The 17,263-nt window shown below is 34.6% G+C and overlaps 1 protein-coding gene across 4 annotated transcripts in view; it reads right to left on the minus strand.

Moving 5' to 3' along the window:
- KIF6 (kinesin family member 6) overlaps positions 1 to 17,263 on the minus strand; it is a 126,556-nt gene that overhangs the window by 78,042 nt on the left and 31,251 nt on the right. For all 4 annotated transcript variants that reach the window (XR_015731483.1, XR_004593013.3, XM_034428018.3 and 1 more), the window contains exons 7-12: positions 15,099 to 15,305; positions 12,865 to 13,008; positions 11,242 to 11,328; positions 9,043 to 9,146; positions 4,316 to 4,421; positions 2,940 to 3,081 (exon numbers count right to left, since the gene is read on the minus strand). Coding sequence is in view for 2 of the 4 variants with exons in the window: in XM_034428018.3 (XP_034283909.1) it covers positions 2,940 to 3,081; positions 4,316 to 4,421; positions 9,043 to 9,146; positions 11,242 to 11,328; positions 12,865 to 13,008; positions 15,099 to 15,305 (790 nt within the window). In the remaining 2 variants the exon portion in view is untranslated. The remainder of the gene's footprint in view (positions 1 to 2,939; positions 3,082 to 4,315; positions 4,422 to 9,042; positions 9,147 to 11,241; positions 11,329 to 12,864; positions 13,009 to 15,098; positions 15,306 to 17,263) is intronic.

The following is a 17,263-nucleotide window of genomic DNA, read 5'->3' on the forward strand; positions in this document are numbered from 1 at the left end:
ATTTATATTAAGGAAAGCTTTAAAATACTTTGTAATGATAATTAGCACAAGTATGTTTATGTAAAAAGACTGCTAATTACACAGAACAGGAATAATTATTTTGTATGTTTTATTATATTGATTGATTGATTCCCCATTCTTCTGTCCTCATAACATTAGCTTAAATTATCATACTGGATTTATTCTTAAAGCTGGTTTGGGCAAAAAAAAAAAAAAAAAAAAACCCAGTGTATCTGCTCTAACCACACTCCAAACATAAAGAGTACAGTATGTGGAACATAAGATATGTGAAGCTTTGGGTTCCTTTTGTATGGAGGTAATACAAAAATCTCTACAATTATAATAAAATACTATCTAATATTTGAAAAGTGTCAAACCATACATTTGCTTCTATTATTAACTCATTGTAAATGGAACAAGGAAAACAAATAAAAATATGAAATTTTAAAATATTTGATTCTCAACCAATCTTTTATGGATAAATATGGAATTGGATATTTGGTTTGGGATTTTTTCCCACACTTTTCCTTGTGAATTCTTCTGGGTATCTTTGCACCCAGTCCATGTTTAACATCTCTCCAACATTTTCAATAATATTCAACTGTTGGGGCTATTATGGCCATTCCAAAACTTTTTAGTCTTTCTGTCCTTTAACTATTTCACAGTTGATTTGGAGATAGGTTTAAGATCCTTGACTTGATGAACTATCCAGTCATTTTCAGCTTCAATATCCTTATTGATTCTGGGATACTATCTTCTAGTATATACTGATATTTAGTTAACATTGATGATATTCTTCCTCATACTTGCACAGTATATTTTGTGCCACTCACTGTCACACAATACTAAAGCATACTGAGCCAATAGAGTGATCTCTATGTTTAATACTTTGCCATATTGCTCTTTTCTTCAAATGTTTCATATTATTTTTCTTGAAATGTATATTTTGTGGCTGTGGCTGAGCTATTCAGTTTTCATTTCATCAGTCTAAAGCACTTTGTTCCAAATACTTCAGGCTTATCAAACGTTTTGGATAATTACTTTTTGTGGTTAAGTTTTATGAAAAGGTTTTCTGATACTTCTCCCATGCAAATTTATTGTTGTATCAGAAATATTGTACTGTGGATATTGTTTTGTGAATATGACCAATTTTCAGCAGTTCCAGCTGATATATTTGTCTTCCAGATCTTGCCTTGACTTCAAGAGTTCCATGCAACTTCCATTTCTTAATAATATTTCTCACTACTGAAATTTCTAGTTGGGAGTGTTTAGAAGCATTTTTTTTCAACTTTCACCTGCTTGTATGAGTAAAGTATCTTTATTTTCAAATGGACAGGGAGGTGAGTACAAAAGGAACCTACAGTTGTTGAAAGCACTCAGAACAAATTACAAAGTAAGAGGTTAGCTCAGAGCATTTGCCATGCTAATTGTCTTCACCGAATTGTAATCTTAATGAGTGAATTACTCTTTTCAGTCTTATTAACAGCTTTAATAATAACAAGTTTCTGTTAACAAAAATTTATAAGCTAATTCTACTTATTGTAATGCTATATGCTTGTTGATGGCTGATTTGTCTAAATGCCAGGTTTCTAGAAATTCTCTAGTATTTTTAGACTTAGCTTGCTCTAGGATGCCTAGTTTCTATATTGAAACTATGGTGAAGTTTGTCCATGTGTGGGACAATTAAGGAGTCATCGTCATATCTTCTGTCTGCTAGTTGGTATACAAATAAGTAAATAAAACAAGTAAAAATCTTCCAATGTCTCTTTTTTTACTTCCTGATAAGTTAAGACTGATCCATTCTATAATTCTTTTTCTGCCCATTCTTTTACTCCATCTTTGAAGGTCATCCCCACATTCCTTTACACAACTGAAAAAGTGTCAATTCTGTACACTATTGTCTTATGTATTGGGTATCAGTAAACAGCACACGAATAATAAATAAATACTCAAATTGTTCAGAAACTCAAAATACTCACATGTTCAGAAACATGTGATATTTAGCAATAGCACTTAGACTTATATACCACTTTACAGTGCTTTACAGCCCTCTCAAAGCAGGTTACAGAGTCAGCATATTGCCCCTAACAATCTGGGTCCTCTTTTTACTGACCTCGGAAGGATGGAAGGCTGAGTCAACCTTGAGTCTGGTGAGGTTTAATCTGCCGAACTGCTGCAGTACTGCATTCTAACCACTGAGCCACCACGGCTCTTTAATACATTAATGTGGAGTTTTGTCAAGATAAAAAATAATTAGGCCTGGAAGCTCACCAATATTTGAATGTCATGTTTAACTTGGTACTATGTTGAGATTATGTCAACTAAAACATATAGTTTGATCAGAAATACAAATTACAGTGGTTATACCCAAACTTTAACTAGAATATTAAGAATGTATTTATGTAGCTTCCTTGACTGATTCTGATGAGTTTAAATTCAAAATAGTGAAAACATCAATAAAAGCAATTCATCATCATAGTACCCTATGCTGGCTAAACCAACACAACCCAGCCCTCTCCCCATAAGATGTCGGCTGCTTTTCTCTCCAAAATGATTCTAACTGCATTCCTGAGTATTAACAGGGCATGGGTCATCCTGACCTCAGAGGGCAAGCTGTTCCAGACTGAGCAAATGGTAACTGAAAATAGATGTATTCAGCTTGATTATATTCACTTTACAATATTGAAACCTTTCCATGTTATTATTAAATCAAAAGTATTATACATTGAGTTTTAAAGTATTTTGCAATAAAGTATACTCCTCCTGTAGCTCCCGCCCCCCCCCCAAATCTGCTTTTGAGGATTGTTGAACATTTTGGAAGAGACCTGAAGTCATGAGGCAAAGAACAGAATGAAATCTTGCCATATTCCTTACAGAAACAGATATGTCACAGGAATAGGAACTAGATTTTTATCCAATAAAGATTTCAGAAAGGATACTAATTTCATTATCTCGTTGCTGCAATAGATCCTTCAGTTTCTTTAACTCTTCATTGCCAATTACAGTATTAGCACTTTTATCTTCCTGAACATCTGGTCCAAGTAATTGATTGCCAGGACGTTTTGCATCATTTACCAGTCTCTGTTGAATCAAAAACAATACGGTTATTTTAATTAGTAATTCATTTCTTCATTTTCTGTAAGGAGGAAATTTGACAAACTTGTAGTGCTGGGATGCCAAGCTACTGTAAAGTTTTCCCTTATGGATCATCTAGTTTTAATAGCTTCCTCTCTTTTAAACAAATCAGAATAATTTTCATGTACCCTCTCTCCTTTGAACAACTATGCAGTCATCCTTCCTAAGACTGATTCTCTTTCCTTTCAAAGATTTAATTCCTTTTTCTTAAACTTAAAATTGTTTCTCTATTTGTTTTCCTGTAAGATATATAAGATCTTTTTTTTAAAGAACAACTATGTCATTTGGCCTCAACAGTACCTTTAACATTTGCAAATATGCAAATTAACTTTCAGTTAATTACTTAATTTTTAAAACATATATCTGTATTAAAAAGTTTATTGAAAAACATACTGTATGCTTGTAGATGCTAAGAGGCAATACTGATTTGATGGCTCATAATCAAATAACAGCACACAAAAACCCTAAAGCGCAACCAGAAGTTGTAGAATAGTTATAAATTACTGTTTTTGTTAATATATTCTTTAAATTCTGTTTAGTATAGCATAAAAGTTCGAACAAATTAATTAACCTCCCTATGAAATTTACCCACCCAACTGCCTTTTTCTAGTTGGTCCTGGGGGGGGGGAGGGAGGAGGGAACGACTTCTATACAAATAATTGAATAGTTATAAAATAATATCCAAGAATATAAAATATGACATAAGTTAACTATGGAGTTGCTTTAGATAAAAAGTTCCTGTCTAAATAAATAATGGTTTATTTAAGAAGGAATACCCAGAAATTTAGGTTTGCACTTTCTTTAAATTAAATTTTCCAGCTTTTTTCAGCTACTGGTTATTAAATAAGCAGCATTTCACTGTTTTACATGTAACAGGAAACCTTTTAAAATATTAAGAACAAAGTTAATACAAAAGGGAAGAGCATATGAGCAAAAAACCCTAACTTATCCTTAGATTAATAGCTCTAGTTTCCTATATCAAATATCACATGGAAAATTGTGATTTTCCCATTTACAAAATGTAAATTTCATTACTGCTACAAGAAAAACATAATTTATTTAATATATATACTAATTAGGCTCTAATTAGAAACACATACTTCCTCTTCTCTTTTAAAATTGCCTAATAAATCAAAATACAGTACATTGGTTAATGTGTTAAAAACGCAATGCAATATACCTTTAAATGGCTGAAACAGTATTTGATCTTCCGCATATCAGCCCCAATTTCCAAAATGCTTTCAGGATCAATATCTTCCAGAAATTCTTTAACTTGCTCATCTAATCTAAATATACATGATAAAACAAACAAAATAAAAAGCTACCTTGAAGAAAATATATAACTCTTCAGAAGAACAAATCAAATATAAATATTAAACTCCAAATTCCTGCTAGTTTATCACAACTATGAACTTTCTAGAAATGGAATTTCAGCAAAATGGGAAGCAGGAAAAACAGTATTTTAAAATTTATACCTGATGTTTCAGTTCTTAGAGATTCTAGATCTTTGGAACAAACTTTGAGGATGACAGTGGAAAACAGAGTGGGGAGAAGTCAGTTAAAAAAAATAGCTGCATTTTTCTTTGTATCACTGGGATTTTTTTCTTTGGATCAAAAGTCACCTATGGCTGGAAAGAACCTTTTTATCTGCAGGAAACAAACTCTGGTTCCAACACATAGAAAGCAAATTTACTGCTTATGTCTAAACAACACATTAAGGAGGTGTTGTTTTTTAAAATAAAATTGAATATTTTTAAAATAGTAATGTTCCGTCCAATAAATTCTAACTCCTCAGAAACACATGATATATAAGTATATTTTTAACCAAAGTAAAGTTATATTTTGTTCAATTAGACTTATTTATAATTAATGGTCCACAGAATTGAATCTTTAAGCACTTGACAGCAATCCTGTTTAATAGTCTTGCATATATTGATGATTTCTAAAATCAATGTAGGGCCAAGTGAGGAACATGTGCACTGTAGATAGCTGTCAGACAGTCAAGTAGGCCTTCCTGGAAGAGATGGCCTCCTCAGGAGGCAGTTAAGATAATGAGCATAATTGATCTGGAAATAGGTCTTTTTCTGAAATTTTTATAAAGTATCAGTATCAGAAACTAAGATATTTGATGGAAATAATGTTCACCTCAGCCCATTTTGCAGAACCTGTGACTGAACTATTTTGTTGGATATAGTGACCTTTATCTACATTAAGACCACTCTTCTAGTCTGTCTCTTTCTGTAATTAGCATAGTAGATTTTAGATTTGTACCTAAACTTAGGTTTGTACCCCCATGGGTGTTGCCTTGAATAACTGTTTGCTGTAGTGTTTGTACATGGCTAATGTGATGGATTTTGGCCTTCAATAACTTCTCTCCTACAAGCCCTTGCAGTACAGAGTATATGGATACTACTCCTCATTTATATCGTGTTTCCCCAAAAATAAGACCCTGTCTTATATTTTTTTCAACCCCGAAATAAGCGCTTGGCCTTATTTTTGGGGAGGTCTTATTATTTTTGGGCGCGTGAAACAAGACGGGGCTCTTCTTGCTGTCTTACCTGATTTCCAGCTCTGCATTTAAATATTTTCAAAGAGGGCTTATTTTCGGGGAAGGGGGGCTTATTTTAGCGCATGCGCTCAAAAGCCCTATTGGGCTTATTATCAGGGGATGTCTTATTTTTGGGGAAACAGGGTAGATATTTGTAATGTTGTCCAAGCAACTTTAATAAAAACTTTAATAAAATATTTTAGTGAAATATTTTAAAGTAACTTAAAATAGTAAATTGCTTTTTCCATATGTAGGAAGATTATATTTAAAATATATCATATATGATGGAAGCAAAGAGACTTAACTAACTCACGAAGGAATTTTGGAAGCCCTCACTTTGACCTTATGTATAAACTATGTACAAATTCATTTATGGCTGTTTCTCCTTTTTTATTACAGAACCTTGATACTTTGTGTCATATACAGTACAAGGTTCACTATATGTGCTGCATGTTCACTACCATTGGCTATAGCCTTCAAACGTCAAAGAGAGAAAAATAATGGCTTGCAAAAAAGCCATTTTGTAATATTGTTTTTCAGTATCTGATGAATGGATAGGAAATATTTCAGGTTGCTTGGTAAAAAAAAAACTTTTTTTACAATGTAACAAGAAAAAAAAGATATTCCATTCAAAATGTTTTCTTTTGGAATCCTTGAACTCAAAAATAAATGTCTTTCTGAATAAGCCCTATCACTTCTGATCTAACTGAATTAGTGATAAATGAAGAACTAAAATCTAACTGACATGATAAAGAAAACAAGTTGTGTATATTAATAAGCAATAAACATCTGTAAGAAAATATGCTCTTTTTCTTGCTTATTAAAATATTTCTAGATAATGTTGCTAAAGCTACTTTTTTTTTCCAATTTGCTGGTAGTTCTTGACTTACGACCATAATTGGGAATGGAATGGTCATAGACAATGCCAGAACTTACAAAAGAAATTCTCTTGTGATTGTTAACTGAGATTGTTGAATACAGGTAGTCCTCGCTTTACAATCACAACTGAGCCCAAAATTTCGATTGCCAAGTGGGACAGTTGTTAAGTGAGTTTCACCCCACTTTACAACTTTCTTGCCACAGTTGCTAAGTGAATCACTACAGATGTTAAGTTAGGAACATGGTTGTTAAGTGAATCTGGGTCCCCATTCATTTTGCTCGTCAAAAGTTCATAAAAAGTGATCATATGACACTGCAACCATCATAAATATGAACCAGTGGCCAACCATCCAAATTTTGATCCCGTGACTATGAAAATGCTGCATCGGTCATAAGTGTGAAAAATGGTCATAAATCACTTTTTCAGTGCTGTTATAAGTTTGAACAGTCACTAAACGAACGGCTGTAAGTCGAGGACTAGCTGTACTCAAGCCAATAGAAACCACTCTGGGATTGGTCCCTCCCAGCCCTGAGCCTCAGTAAGGTAAAGCACTGCCTCCAATTCCCGCCCCCCGCGCCCCCCCCTAAATATCTCTTTCATCTCTGTTTGCAAGCATCAGCAAACATTAGTTTACCTAGCTCTTTTCTCTCCCCAGTCCCATGTGGCTCTCCAGCCTGCCTCAGTAAGCAAGTAAACAACTTGCTAGCTGCCCAGCAAGGGCAAACATTCATTTATCCAACTGCTTTATACACATCAGTTTCTAAGAAATTCTTGATGCCGTGAATCATGCTGAGAGTATATTCAGATCTAAATTAAATTTAGCTTCTCAAACTATACGGGACAAAAATGTGATGCAGTTACAATTTGCATAAATGGTAGTTATATTTCCCTGAATAACACCACTGTACGCAACATCCTGGAAATAACTCTGTAACTCTAATTTCTACAGGTTTCCATTACCGAGCCTGAAATGTTCCATACTCAACAAAAGTCTTCTGTCAGGAAAAAAAAAAAATTAGCAAATCAGTATTTAGGTCATGACTGAAATCATTCCTATTTCAAAACAGAGCACTACGTTTGATATGCAACAAGGCATAGAAACCACACCTAGTCAAATTTTAGTTTATAGTCTCCAGAGGATCTTTATATGAACAGATTTGTGAGCTGCATATTGACTATATTATAACTTTGCCATTAAAAATTTTTCAGGCTGATGAAATATACTCTAATTTCCCCCCTCCTTTTGAAAAATTGCTTAAAATTGTAAAATTGCTATCTTTAGGTATTTATGAATTAATTTGTACATTCCAAGAACCTCCTACTTTCAAAAAGCTATGCTGAGGAATTTATAATAATTTGTTCAGTTTTATTTCAACAGAGTTATATGTACTAAAACTTCAATAGCTTCTTTTGGAATATAATAATCGTAGGCTTCAAGTAACTGGTATGGAGACTGACAGATTGGTGTCTTCAATTTTGCAAGATAGGCTTCATTGTCTATAGTAAAAATCTTTGCAGCAGAATTTTAAATGCTGTTGCTCGTTGGCCCAATTTTGAATTTCTTTAGAGATAGATACGCAAAATAATAATAAAATCTACACGCTTTTACCTAGATAATCCAAGTGAAGATAATGTTGATGAACTCTGTTCTCCAATGCAATGGATAAGTTTACAGAGAGAAGTGACTTAAGTACAATTATCAAATTATGCATTTATAGATTTATAAGATTATGGGATTCAGAAAGTTTGGGATTATTTTTTATCATGCTCTCTACAGTCTTATATTGCAAAAAAATATTTACAAACAGGGATTTAGCATGTAAGAAATTTGTTGATAACAATTAGCAACACAGCTAATTGCTACAAATATTCCCTAAATACTTTTTTGGATTATGCATGCTCTGAACCTTCTCCTCAACTAGTATGTATTAATGTCTCAAGAGAAATATCTGGGGTGGGGGGGGGGAAGCCTGATTCACTTCATTTATTTCAATACTCAATACTAAACAGCATTCAATACTAAACAAAATAATCCTTAAAGGTTATTCACATCACCCTAGGTAATTTAATCATTGATAGTTCAGCCCCATTCTTGTTCCTCATCAATTTATTATTCTCATATACCTCAATACAGCAGCTAGATCATTAGTATTATTCTTGCACTTCACTTACTTTGTCCAATTACTTCTCAGAAAATTGTCTATGTGGAAATTCACATCTACTGCCAAAATCTGTGTCTGATCATAGTAAAATAGCAACTAGATCTTACAACTTTCACTTTTTCTTATTCCCTTATTATTAATAAGGCAGGGTGAAAATACTACAGCTGCTGTAAATTCACTATTCATTCTGATAAGTTTAAAATATCTCTTAATTTGAAGTATTATTTGAAACTAAATTCTACTAGGACGTCCATGCTTATTATGCCAATGAAAAAAAAAATTCAGAATAAGATGACATAAAGAAAACCAAACAATACTCTAGCAGCTCTTCTTTTGAGAGTTCTTCGAGTCTTTGTTCACCAGTCACCATGGCCAATTCATTTTTTAATTCCTGGATTTCCTTCTTCAGACGCATAATCATCTGGAAATATAAAATGGATCACACTGAATAACAAAGAATGTCTGATTTAGAAGTTACTGTATGTGATGCTCTTTTCTATATAAACCAAATTGCTAATCTTTCTATTCCCTCCCCCCCAATTAAAACTTTTTTCATTTTTTTTTTAATAGAAATTTATTTATTTATTTGTTTAAATTTCTATACCGCCCTTCTCCAAATAGGACTCAGGGCGGTGCACAGCCTAAGTAAAAACAAAGCATACAAAATTTAAAAAACAGTATTAAAATAATTAGATATTCTGGTCGTAAATTAAAACAACCCAATTTAAAACCAATTTAAAATTTAGCTCAAGCCAGAAATGAAATAATACTGTGAACTTAAATAACAGCATGCTTTGGAAAAATGAAGGACTGTGATTTGAGGGAAGAGAAACTTCTTTCAAAGATGGTAAACACTAGATAACTGAGATTCAATTCTTTACTGATTTAGCACTTTGAATTTGTATTCATAGCATATCTACATTGTTCTGGATTAGTTATGGGCAATATGTTTTCACCATCTTTATTCTCTAAGGAGGCAATATTCTGAATACGTATCTGGGAAAAAAGTTCTACTGAATATACAAGAGCTTACTTTCAAGCTAAATACAGCTATACTACATATACCACTACATACAACTACACCACAAAACTTCAAAAGCTGAAAACAAATTGTTTGCTTATTATAAAGTGATTGAAAATATTATGCATTACATCACTTTGTATATTAAAGAAAATATTTAGTTATTGTTAATAACAATAATACTACACTATGTTAGTTGCATTGAGTACGCAACACTGTTAATCACTTGTGACAAACAGGCCTCTACTACCATATTCAGGAGACAAAATGAATAACATTATTAGGAATAATTTATTTTATTTATTTGTTCTGTCAAGCATGTATTAGATAACAGATATAAGCATAAACATGATTATTAATACATGAAATGGATATGAATAAAAGGGGACATGAGGACAGGGACAGTAGGCATAACCCTTACAGACCTCTTAGGAATGGGGTGAGGTCAACAGTAGACAGTCTAAGGTTAAAGTTTGGGGGGTTTGGAGAAGAAACCACAGAGTCAGGTAGTGTATTCCAGGCATTGACCACTCTGTTGTTGAAGTCGTATTTCCTGCAATCGAGTTTGGTGCGGTTTACCTTAAGTTTGTATCTATTGTATGCTTATGTATTGTTGTGGTTGAAGCTGAAGTAGTCATTGACAGGTAGGACATTGCAATAGATAATTTTATGTACTATGCTTAGGTCAGACCGAAGGCGGCGCAGTTCTAAGTTATCTAAGCCTAAAATTTCCAGTCTGGTGGCATAAGTTATTCTGTTGCGAGTAGATGAGTGGAGGACTCTTTTCGTGAAATATCTTTGTACTCTCTCAATTGTATTAATGTCCGATATGCAGTGTGGTTTCTAGACGGATGAGCTGTATTCAAGAATTGGTCTAGCAAATGTTTTGTATGCTAGCAGTACAATATTACCAGAGAAAAAGCTATGCAGGATTCTTAATGCCTTTTTGGCAATGTTGTTACAGTGGGCTCTGGCACTTAGGTTTGTCTACAAGGTCATGTCCATCCAGCTTGTATTTTATATTCTGATTTTTTTTGCCAATATGTAAAACAGAGCATTTGTTGGTTGAGATTTGAAGTTGCCACTTGTTTGACCATTCTGACACATAGTCAAGGTCTCTTTGAAGGGTAGCAGCATTGTCAGTGGTGTTGAATAGTTTTACATCATCAGCGAATAATATGATCACAAAGGTCATTTATGTAAAGTATAGAGAGCTGGTCCTAGAACACTGCCTTGGGGGACACCACTGTTAACAGGTACAGGATTTGATAGGGTGCTCCCTATTTTGACCACTTGTTGCCTGTTTGACAGGAATGCAGCTATCCAATTATGCAGTGGTCCAGAGATGCCATAAGATTTTAGTTTTAGAAGTAGTTTGTCATGCACCACTGAATCAAAGGCTTTAGAGAAGTCCATGTAAATTATTACATGAAAATCATTGTCATGTATATTTTATACAGTACTGTTATCATAAAGAGTCACTGAGTCACCTTACCAATCCAGGATCAATTTCTTCATTTAGAATAGCTTCATTCTTAATAACAGCAACTCGCTGAGCAAATCTACAAGTTGATATAGATTCCTAAAAGGAAAAAAAATATATCTCAACCTATCACTATGTAAACAGATACGTTTTCTACAATGTAAGAATCAAAGTAACAATCTTTAAAATTGTCTTAATATGCTTTAACAAAAATGAATACCAAACAAATTGTATATTGATAAAAATAGTCTGTCTATTACATCTCAGGACTGAATTAGATAACATGTCATGTATCATTTACAAGCAAAAACAGCCCCATATCCATTCCCATATTTCTCCATAAAATTAAATTAAGATTTTTTTTTGCACTCACTAATAAATAGGTTGATGCTAATGAAGAACACAAAATTGATCAAATGGTAGATTTCAATGATTAAAGAGTAAAGGCAAAAAAGCAAAGGACCTGTGGGTGAGTTTTCAATTTTCAGCAATAAATCAATTTTTGGTATTACATCCTTTTAATTTCTATAAAGATTATTTCAAAATTATAATTATGTACATGATTGATGCTAAATTATTTTATAAATAATAAATCAACAGTGATGTAAAGTGGAATATAAGACATTGGCTCTTAATGATGCTTTTCTATTTTTTAAAAAAATCTAATAAAGTCTTAAATTCCATTAATTTTAACTATCTATCTCTAGTTTCAAAACTAATTAACTAATTAATTTTTAATTTCAGTCATATTTTCTTTTTAAATTGATGATGATCCACTATCATATGGTTTATACCACCATTACCTACTATTTGTATAAAAAGTTATTAACCAGCTCTAGAATATCTTGTATTCCGCTTCAATGTTGCTAAGGAATTTAGTTATATTTCTATCAGGATTAATGTTTTAAAAACAATGCCATAAAACTATTATTTATTATTATGTGAATTAAGATACATTCAGACTGACTGTTACTATGTATTGAATATAATTAACTTTATAAAATGAATTGTATTGTAAACATCCACACAATGACTTTTTGCTACTTGTTATCACCTGATCTGATTAAATATAACAAAAAAGAGATTTTTTTAATCCAAATCTCATCCTAGAATCTGAAGGAATCTTCAACAAAAAAAAAAGATAAACTTTTCCTCCATTTAAATTTTTTCTTCATCTGCAACCCTCTAGTGAAGAATGCTTTGAATGTTCAGTACAATCATACAGCAAAATATTGCATTATTCAGAGCCCCCTATCTTCCTTCAGGTACTTCAGGTAACAACAAAGGTGGTATCAACAAAAACAGAAAGATTATGTGAGTATATATGGAGGGGGGTAGAGGGGAGAGAATTGAGAGAGAGTGGATAAATTCAAGATGTACTTATAATTTATTTTATTAGAGAGCTTTTGGTTTTTTCTTTTCTACTGTTTTTTTATTTTATGTCTAGTTCTGCACTCCAGTAGTTAATAAATAGCCAAGTCCTTAAAAATGGAGAGAAAAAATTCTATTCTAAGAATGCTATGTCACTGTCAGTTTAATCATACTACATCAGTTATGCAAAGAAATTTGAGCATAAAAATTGTTACATTAATATCAAAACAATTAAAATGAGAAATGGGAAATGGGAAAACATACATCTATGTTTCTTTTTTCTACAGAGAGTGTTGCAATCATTGTTGTCATGCAGTTCCCTCCCAGGCTGTCTCTTAGTACTGAAGTCATCATGGAGTTTCTGTAAGGGATGTGAGATCTGTTTTTTTCTGACAGAGCAATGATTACCTGCAATATTAGAAGGTAATATTAGAAAAGCTTAGTAAGCTCTGATATCTTGCTTTTGATTACTTAAGACAAGGCTTCCTATTATAAAAAAAAATACATTAAAATTTAGCGTTTTTCATGATAATTATATTTAGGCACAATCACTTCATTGTTTTATAACAAAAGTAGACCAACAAAATTAACTTATTCATGTAAGGAAAGTTTTCAATTATTTGAACTATTCAATCTTGCTGAATGTTTTGAGGGAGCATCAAACCCTGTTTGACAATGGATTTGAAAAGACTGGCAAGAGCACAATAGTGAAGAAAGTACTGCAGCACATCTACTTCCACAATTATGCATCTTCTAGACTTCATCAATCTTGACACCATATTTAAATGATGAGAATTTAAATGATGAGCTTTAATGAGAAACTATAACTTCATTATATTTTTTTAGCCTCTGAAGACCACAGGCGGCATGATTAGTCATGCAATTATCTTGCTAGATTGATGAAACTCAATTTTTTTTGTGCTTGGGGCATTTGGAATCGTCCCTTTCCCTCCCAGAGCCAGCACCTTGGAAGTTATGAGCATTTGATTTGGAAAACATCTTCACTGAAGATGGATTATCATCTACAGTACTTCGCCACAAAGCATACAGGTCTCATACTGCATTCCCCCTTCCTGTATATTTCCCTCCCATCTCTGCCCTTTTGGCTGCCCAGTACTTTGCTGTCTCTGCCAGTTGCATTTGGCCCAAATCACATGCATAACTTTGAAGGGTCACTGAACAAGGGTAGTTAAGCAAGAACTATCTATATATAAAATTACTATTATTAAATTTCATTATGTGCTATTAAACTGATCTCTAAATAAGAAGGGCTATCAAATGGTACAATACAGACATTTTGCCAGACAGTAGCTACCTGAGACCCATCATGTTCCATGTCTAAATCAAAATTCAGTGGTTCAAATGCCAAGTGCACGAGAACATGATTATTATAAAACAATACAAAAACTGGAAACTGGATCAACTGGACCACCCCAACGATGCCCTTGAAGTGATGTCCCGGTGCCTGGAGGCCGTACGGATCTGGATGGGGAGAAACAGACTCAGGCTCAACCCATCCAAGACCGAATGGCTGTGGTTTCCGACATCCCGATATAGTCAGCTGGTGCCATCGCTGACTATTTGGGGCGAATCATTGGCCCCCACGGAAAGGGCTCGCAACTTGGGCGTCCTCCTGGATTCACAGCTGTCCTTAGAAGAGCACTTGACAGCGTGACCGGAAGGATTTTTCATCAGGTTCGCCTGATCCGCCAGTTGCGTCCCTTTCTAGATCGGGACTCTCTACACATAGTCACTCACACCCTTGTCACCTCTCGTCTGGACTATTGTAATGCTCTCTACATGGGGCTCCCCTTGAGGTGCACTCAGAGGCTCCAACTGGCGCAAAGTGCGGCCGCGCGGGTGGTTATGGGAGCAATGTGGAGTTCCCATGTAACACCTCTCCTGCGCGAGCTGCACTGGCTCCCGGTGGTCTTCTGAGTGCTCTTCAAGGTTCTGGTTATCACCTTTAAAGCGCTCCATGGCTTAGGACCTGATTATCTACGGGACAGCCTGCTACCACCAATAGCCTCCCACCGGCCAGTACGCTCTCATAGAGAGGGGCTCCTCCGGGTGCCGTCGGCCAAACAATGTCGACTGGCGGCCCCTAGGGGGAGAGCCTTCTCTGTGGGGGCACCTACGATCTGGAACAAGCTCCCCCCGGAGATACAGAGGATTCCGGATCTGCGCACCTTCCGTCACGCGCTTAAGACTTTCCTATTCCATCAAACTGGCCTGGCCTAAATCTTCTCCCCTTTTTAAATGTAAATTTTTTAAATTTTTTAAATGTAGATTTTAATTTGTTTTAAATTATGGGGTATTTTAAATTCAGCCAAATTATTTAATTCATTTTTAATTCATTTTAATTTTTTTGTATTTATGTGTTTTATCTCGTGGCTGTTCACCACCCTGAGTCCTTCGGGAGAAGGGCGGTATAGAAATTTAATAAAATAAATAAATAAATAAATAATTAAATAAATAAATAAATAAATAAACTTTACCTGTTCCAAATAATGTAGAGACAGATTGATGTATTTGGCCTCTGTCAGTTGCTGGCCTCCAACTCCAGTCTTCCCAACACGCTCTGAACCAGCCAGGTCCACTAAGTGTAGTTTGGAACGCCGCATGGTTGCTGATCCTGGTTCTTTGCTTGAGATATGAATGGTGAAAATGCAATGTGAACGTGTGGAGGCTTGATTCATTGGAGTCTGTGAGAGAAAGGATTTCCTAAGCCTTACTTTTTAATTCTCAGTCTAAATGCTACTGATCATTTAGAAATAAAAAGTGGTTCAAGTTAAAACAGATCACAGCAATACTTTGAAACTTGTCTAGTCTAACACAAACATTGCATAATAATTCCATTTACAATGGGCTGTAATGGAGGAAAGAAAAAAACATGGTCGATTCAACCTACGTATCACATGCTCATAACTTCCGAGATGCTATAAAAGTACAAGGGAGTTCCTTAATCAAAACCAGGGGTGAAATCCAACAGGTTCTGACAGGTTCTGAAGAACCGGTAGCGGAAATTTTGAGTAGTTTGGAGAACCAGAAAATACCACCTCTGGCTGGCCCCAGAGTGGGATGGAAATGCAGATTTTGCAATATCCTTCCCCCAAGAATGGAGTGGGAATGGAGATTTTGCAGTATCCTTCCCCTGGAGTGGGGTGGGAATGGAGATTTTGCAAAATCCTTCCCCTGCCACGCCCACCAAGCCCCATCCACAGAACCGGTAGTAAAAAAATTTGGATTTCACCTCTGAATCAAAACAAAAACATTGTAAATTGTGCATCATGACTGCAAATAGTGCGCAAATGGCTATAAAGGAAGTCTGAGTGCTCAAAATCCAATCACATGACCATGAAGTGAAGTTAAAAACCATGTTGGAAGTTAAAAACCAGGTCATAAGTAGCTTTGGGGATGATTACAACTTTGAATAGTCACTTAGTGACCAGTTGTAAGTTAAGGGCTACCTAAGTAGGAGCAGAACCATGTAGTTATGCCAATTATATATCACAGATTTGTGTAATATTATGGCACCAAGAGATTCATCTTCAATTCCTTTTCACTGAGCCCTTATACAAAATTTATCTTCTCAATTGTTACATACAAACACAATATTTTAACTGAATTTTACTGTCATTTCGTAGTTTTTTCTTTTATCCTTCTATGTTCCTTAACATTTGATTATGGCGATATGCATTCACTCTTTCAATTTAAGCCCTCCAATTGGGAGAAATTTTTGCTTGAAATAATACGGTATCATCAACAAGCCTGATGACCTACACATCATCTCTAAAACCAGTATATTTGTGAAAAAATTGTAGGTTTCGGTGGTAAAATACCTTATATGCTAAAATGTGCAGAATACATAGATAATATACTCACAGATGAAAAAGTAGATAAAAGAGAAGTATTGCTTTCATCTTTAAATATTTAAAATGTTTACATTCATTAAATATATGTGAAAGCTGCCAAGAATATTAGCTCTAGGCACTTTCCAAACAGAAGTAGCTAAACAAATACAACACAGATATGTCTTCCCAAACTGAACAAACAGAAAACACTGTAATAAAGCCTTTTACTGAAGTTTCTTCTCATTAAAACAGACAAAATTTGCATTAAAAGGAAAAAAAATAACTGCAACGTGGCTTTGATTTAATTTCCTAAAAATAAAGTGAGTTATTTGTCTCTGTATTTTGAATCAATATTTTATTTTGTTATTAGTTTTATTATTGTTGTGGCCCACCAGCGGCCAGCAGAGCTGGCAGCAGAGTCAGACAGTGAGGAGGTTGGGGAGGAACATGGGCCAGTCCTGGGGGCTGGGGCAAGCTTGGACAAGGGCTCTGCGTCGGAGGCAGAGAGGGAGATAAATAGCAGTGAAGCAGAGGAAAAACTGGAGCCCGTTTCCAGTGTGCACGTGCGCAGAGCTCCAGAAGACAAGAATAACTCAGAAAGCAGGGTTGACTTGGGAGTAAAGCCACACCTTGGAGGTGATTGGCCCCTCCCATAGGAAACAAAAGAGGGCAAACAGGGAGGGTTTTTTGCAGGAAACAATTCGTTCGGTCAGTAGCTTCAGGAGTGAAAAGTTCTGTTCGTGACTCTAAGAAACTCTGTGCCAAGTTTTGCCTTACTGTGCGTTTGGAAACAAGTTACATGGCAGCTT

Source organism: Pantherophis guttatus, chromosome 1, assembly GCF_059756535.1.
Source record: "Pantherophis guttatus breed Tessera chromosome 1, ASM5975653v1, whole genome shotgun sequence".
NCBI classification, from domain to species: Eukaryota; Metazoa; Chordata; class Lepidosauria; order Squamata; family Colubridae; genus Pantherophis; species Pantherophis guttatus.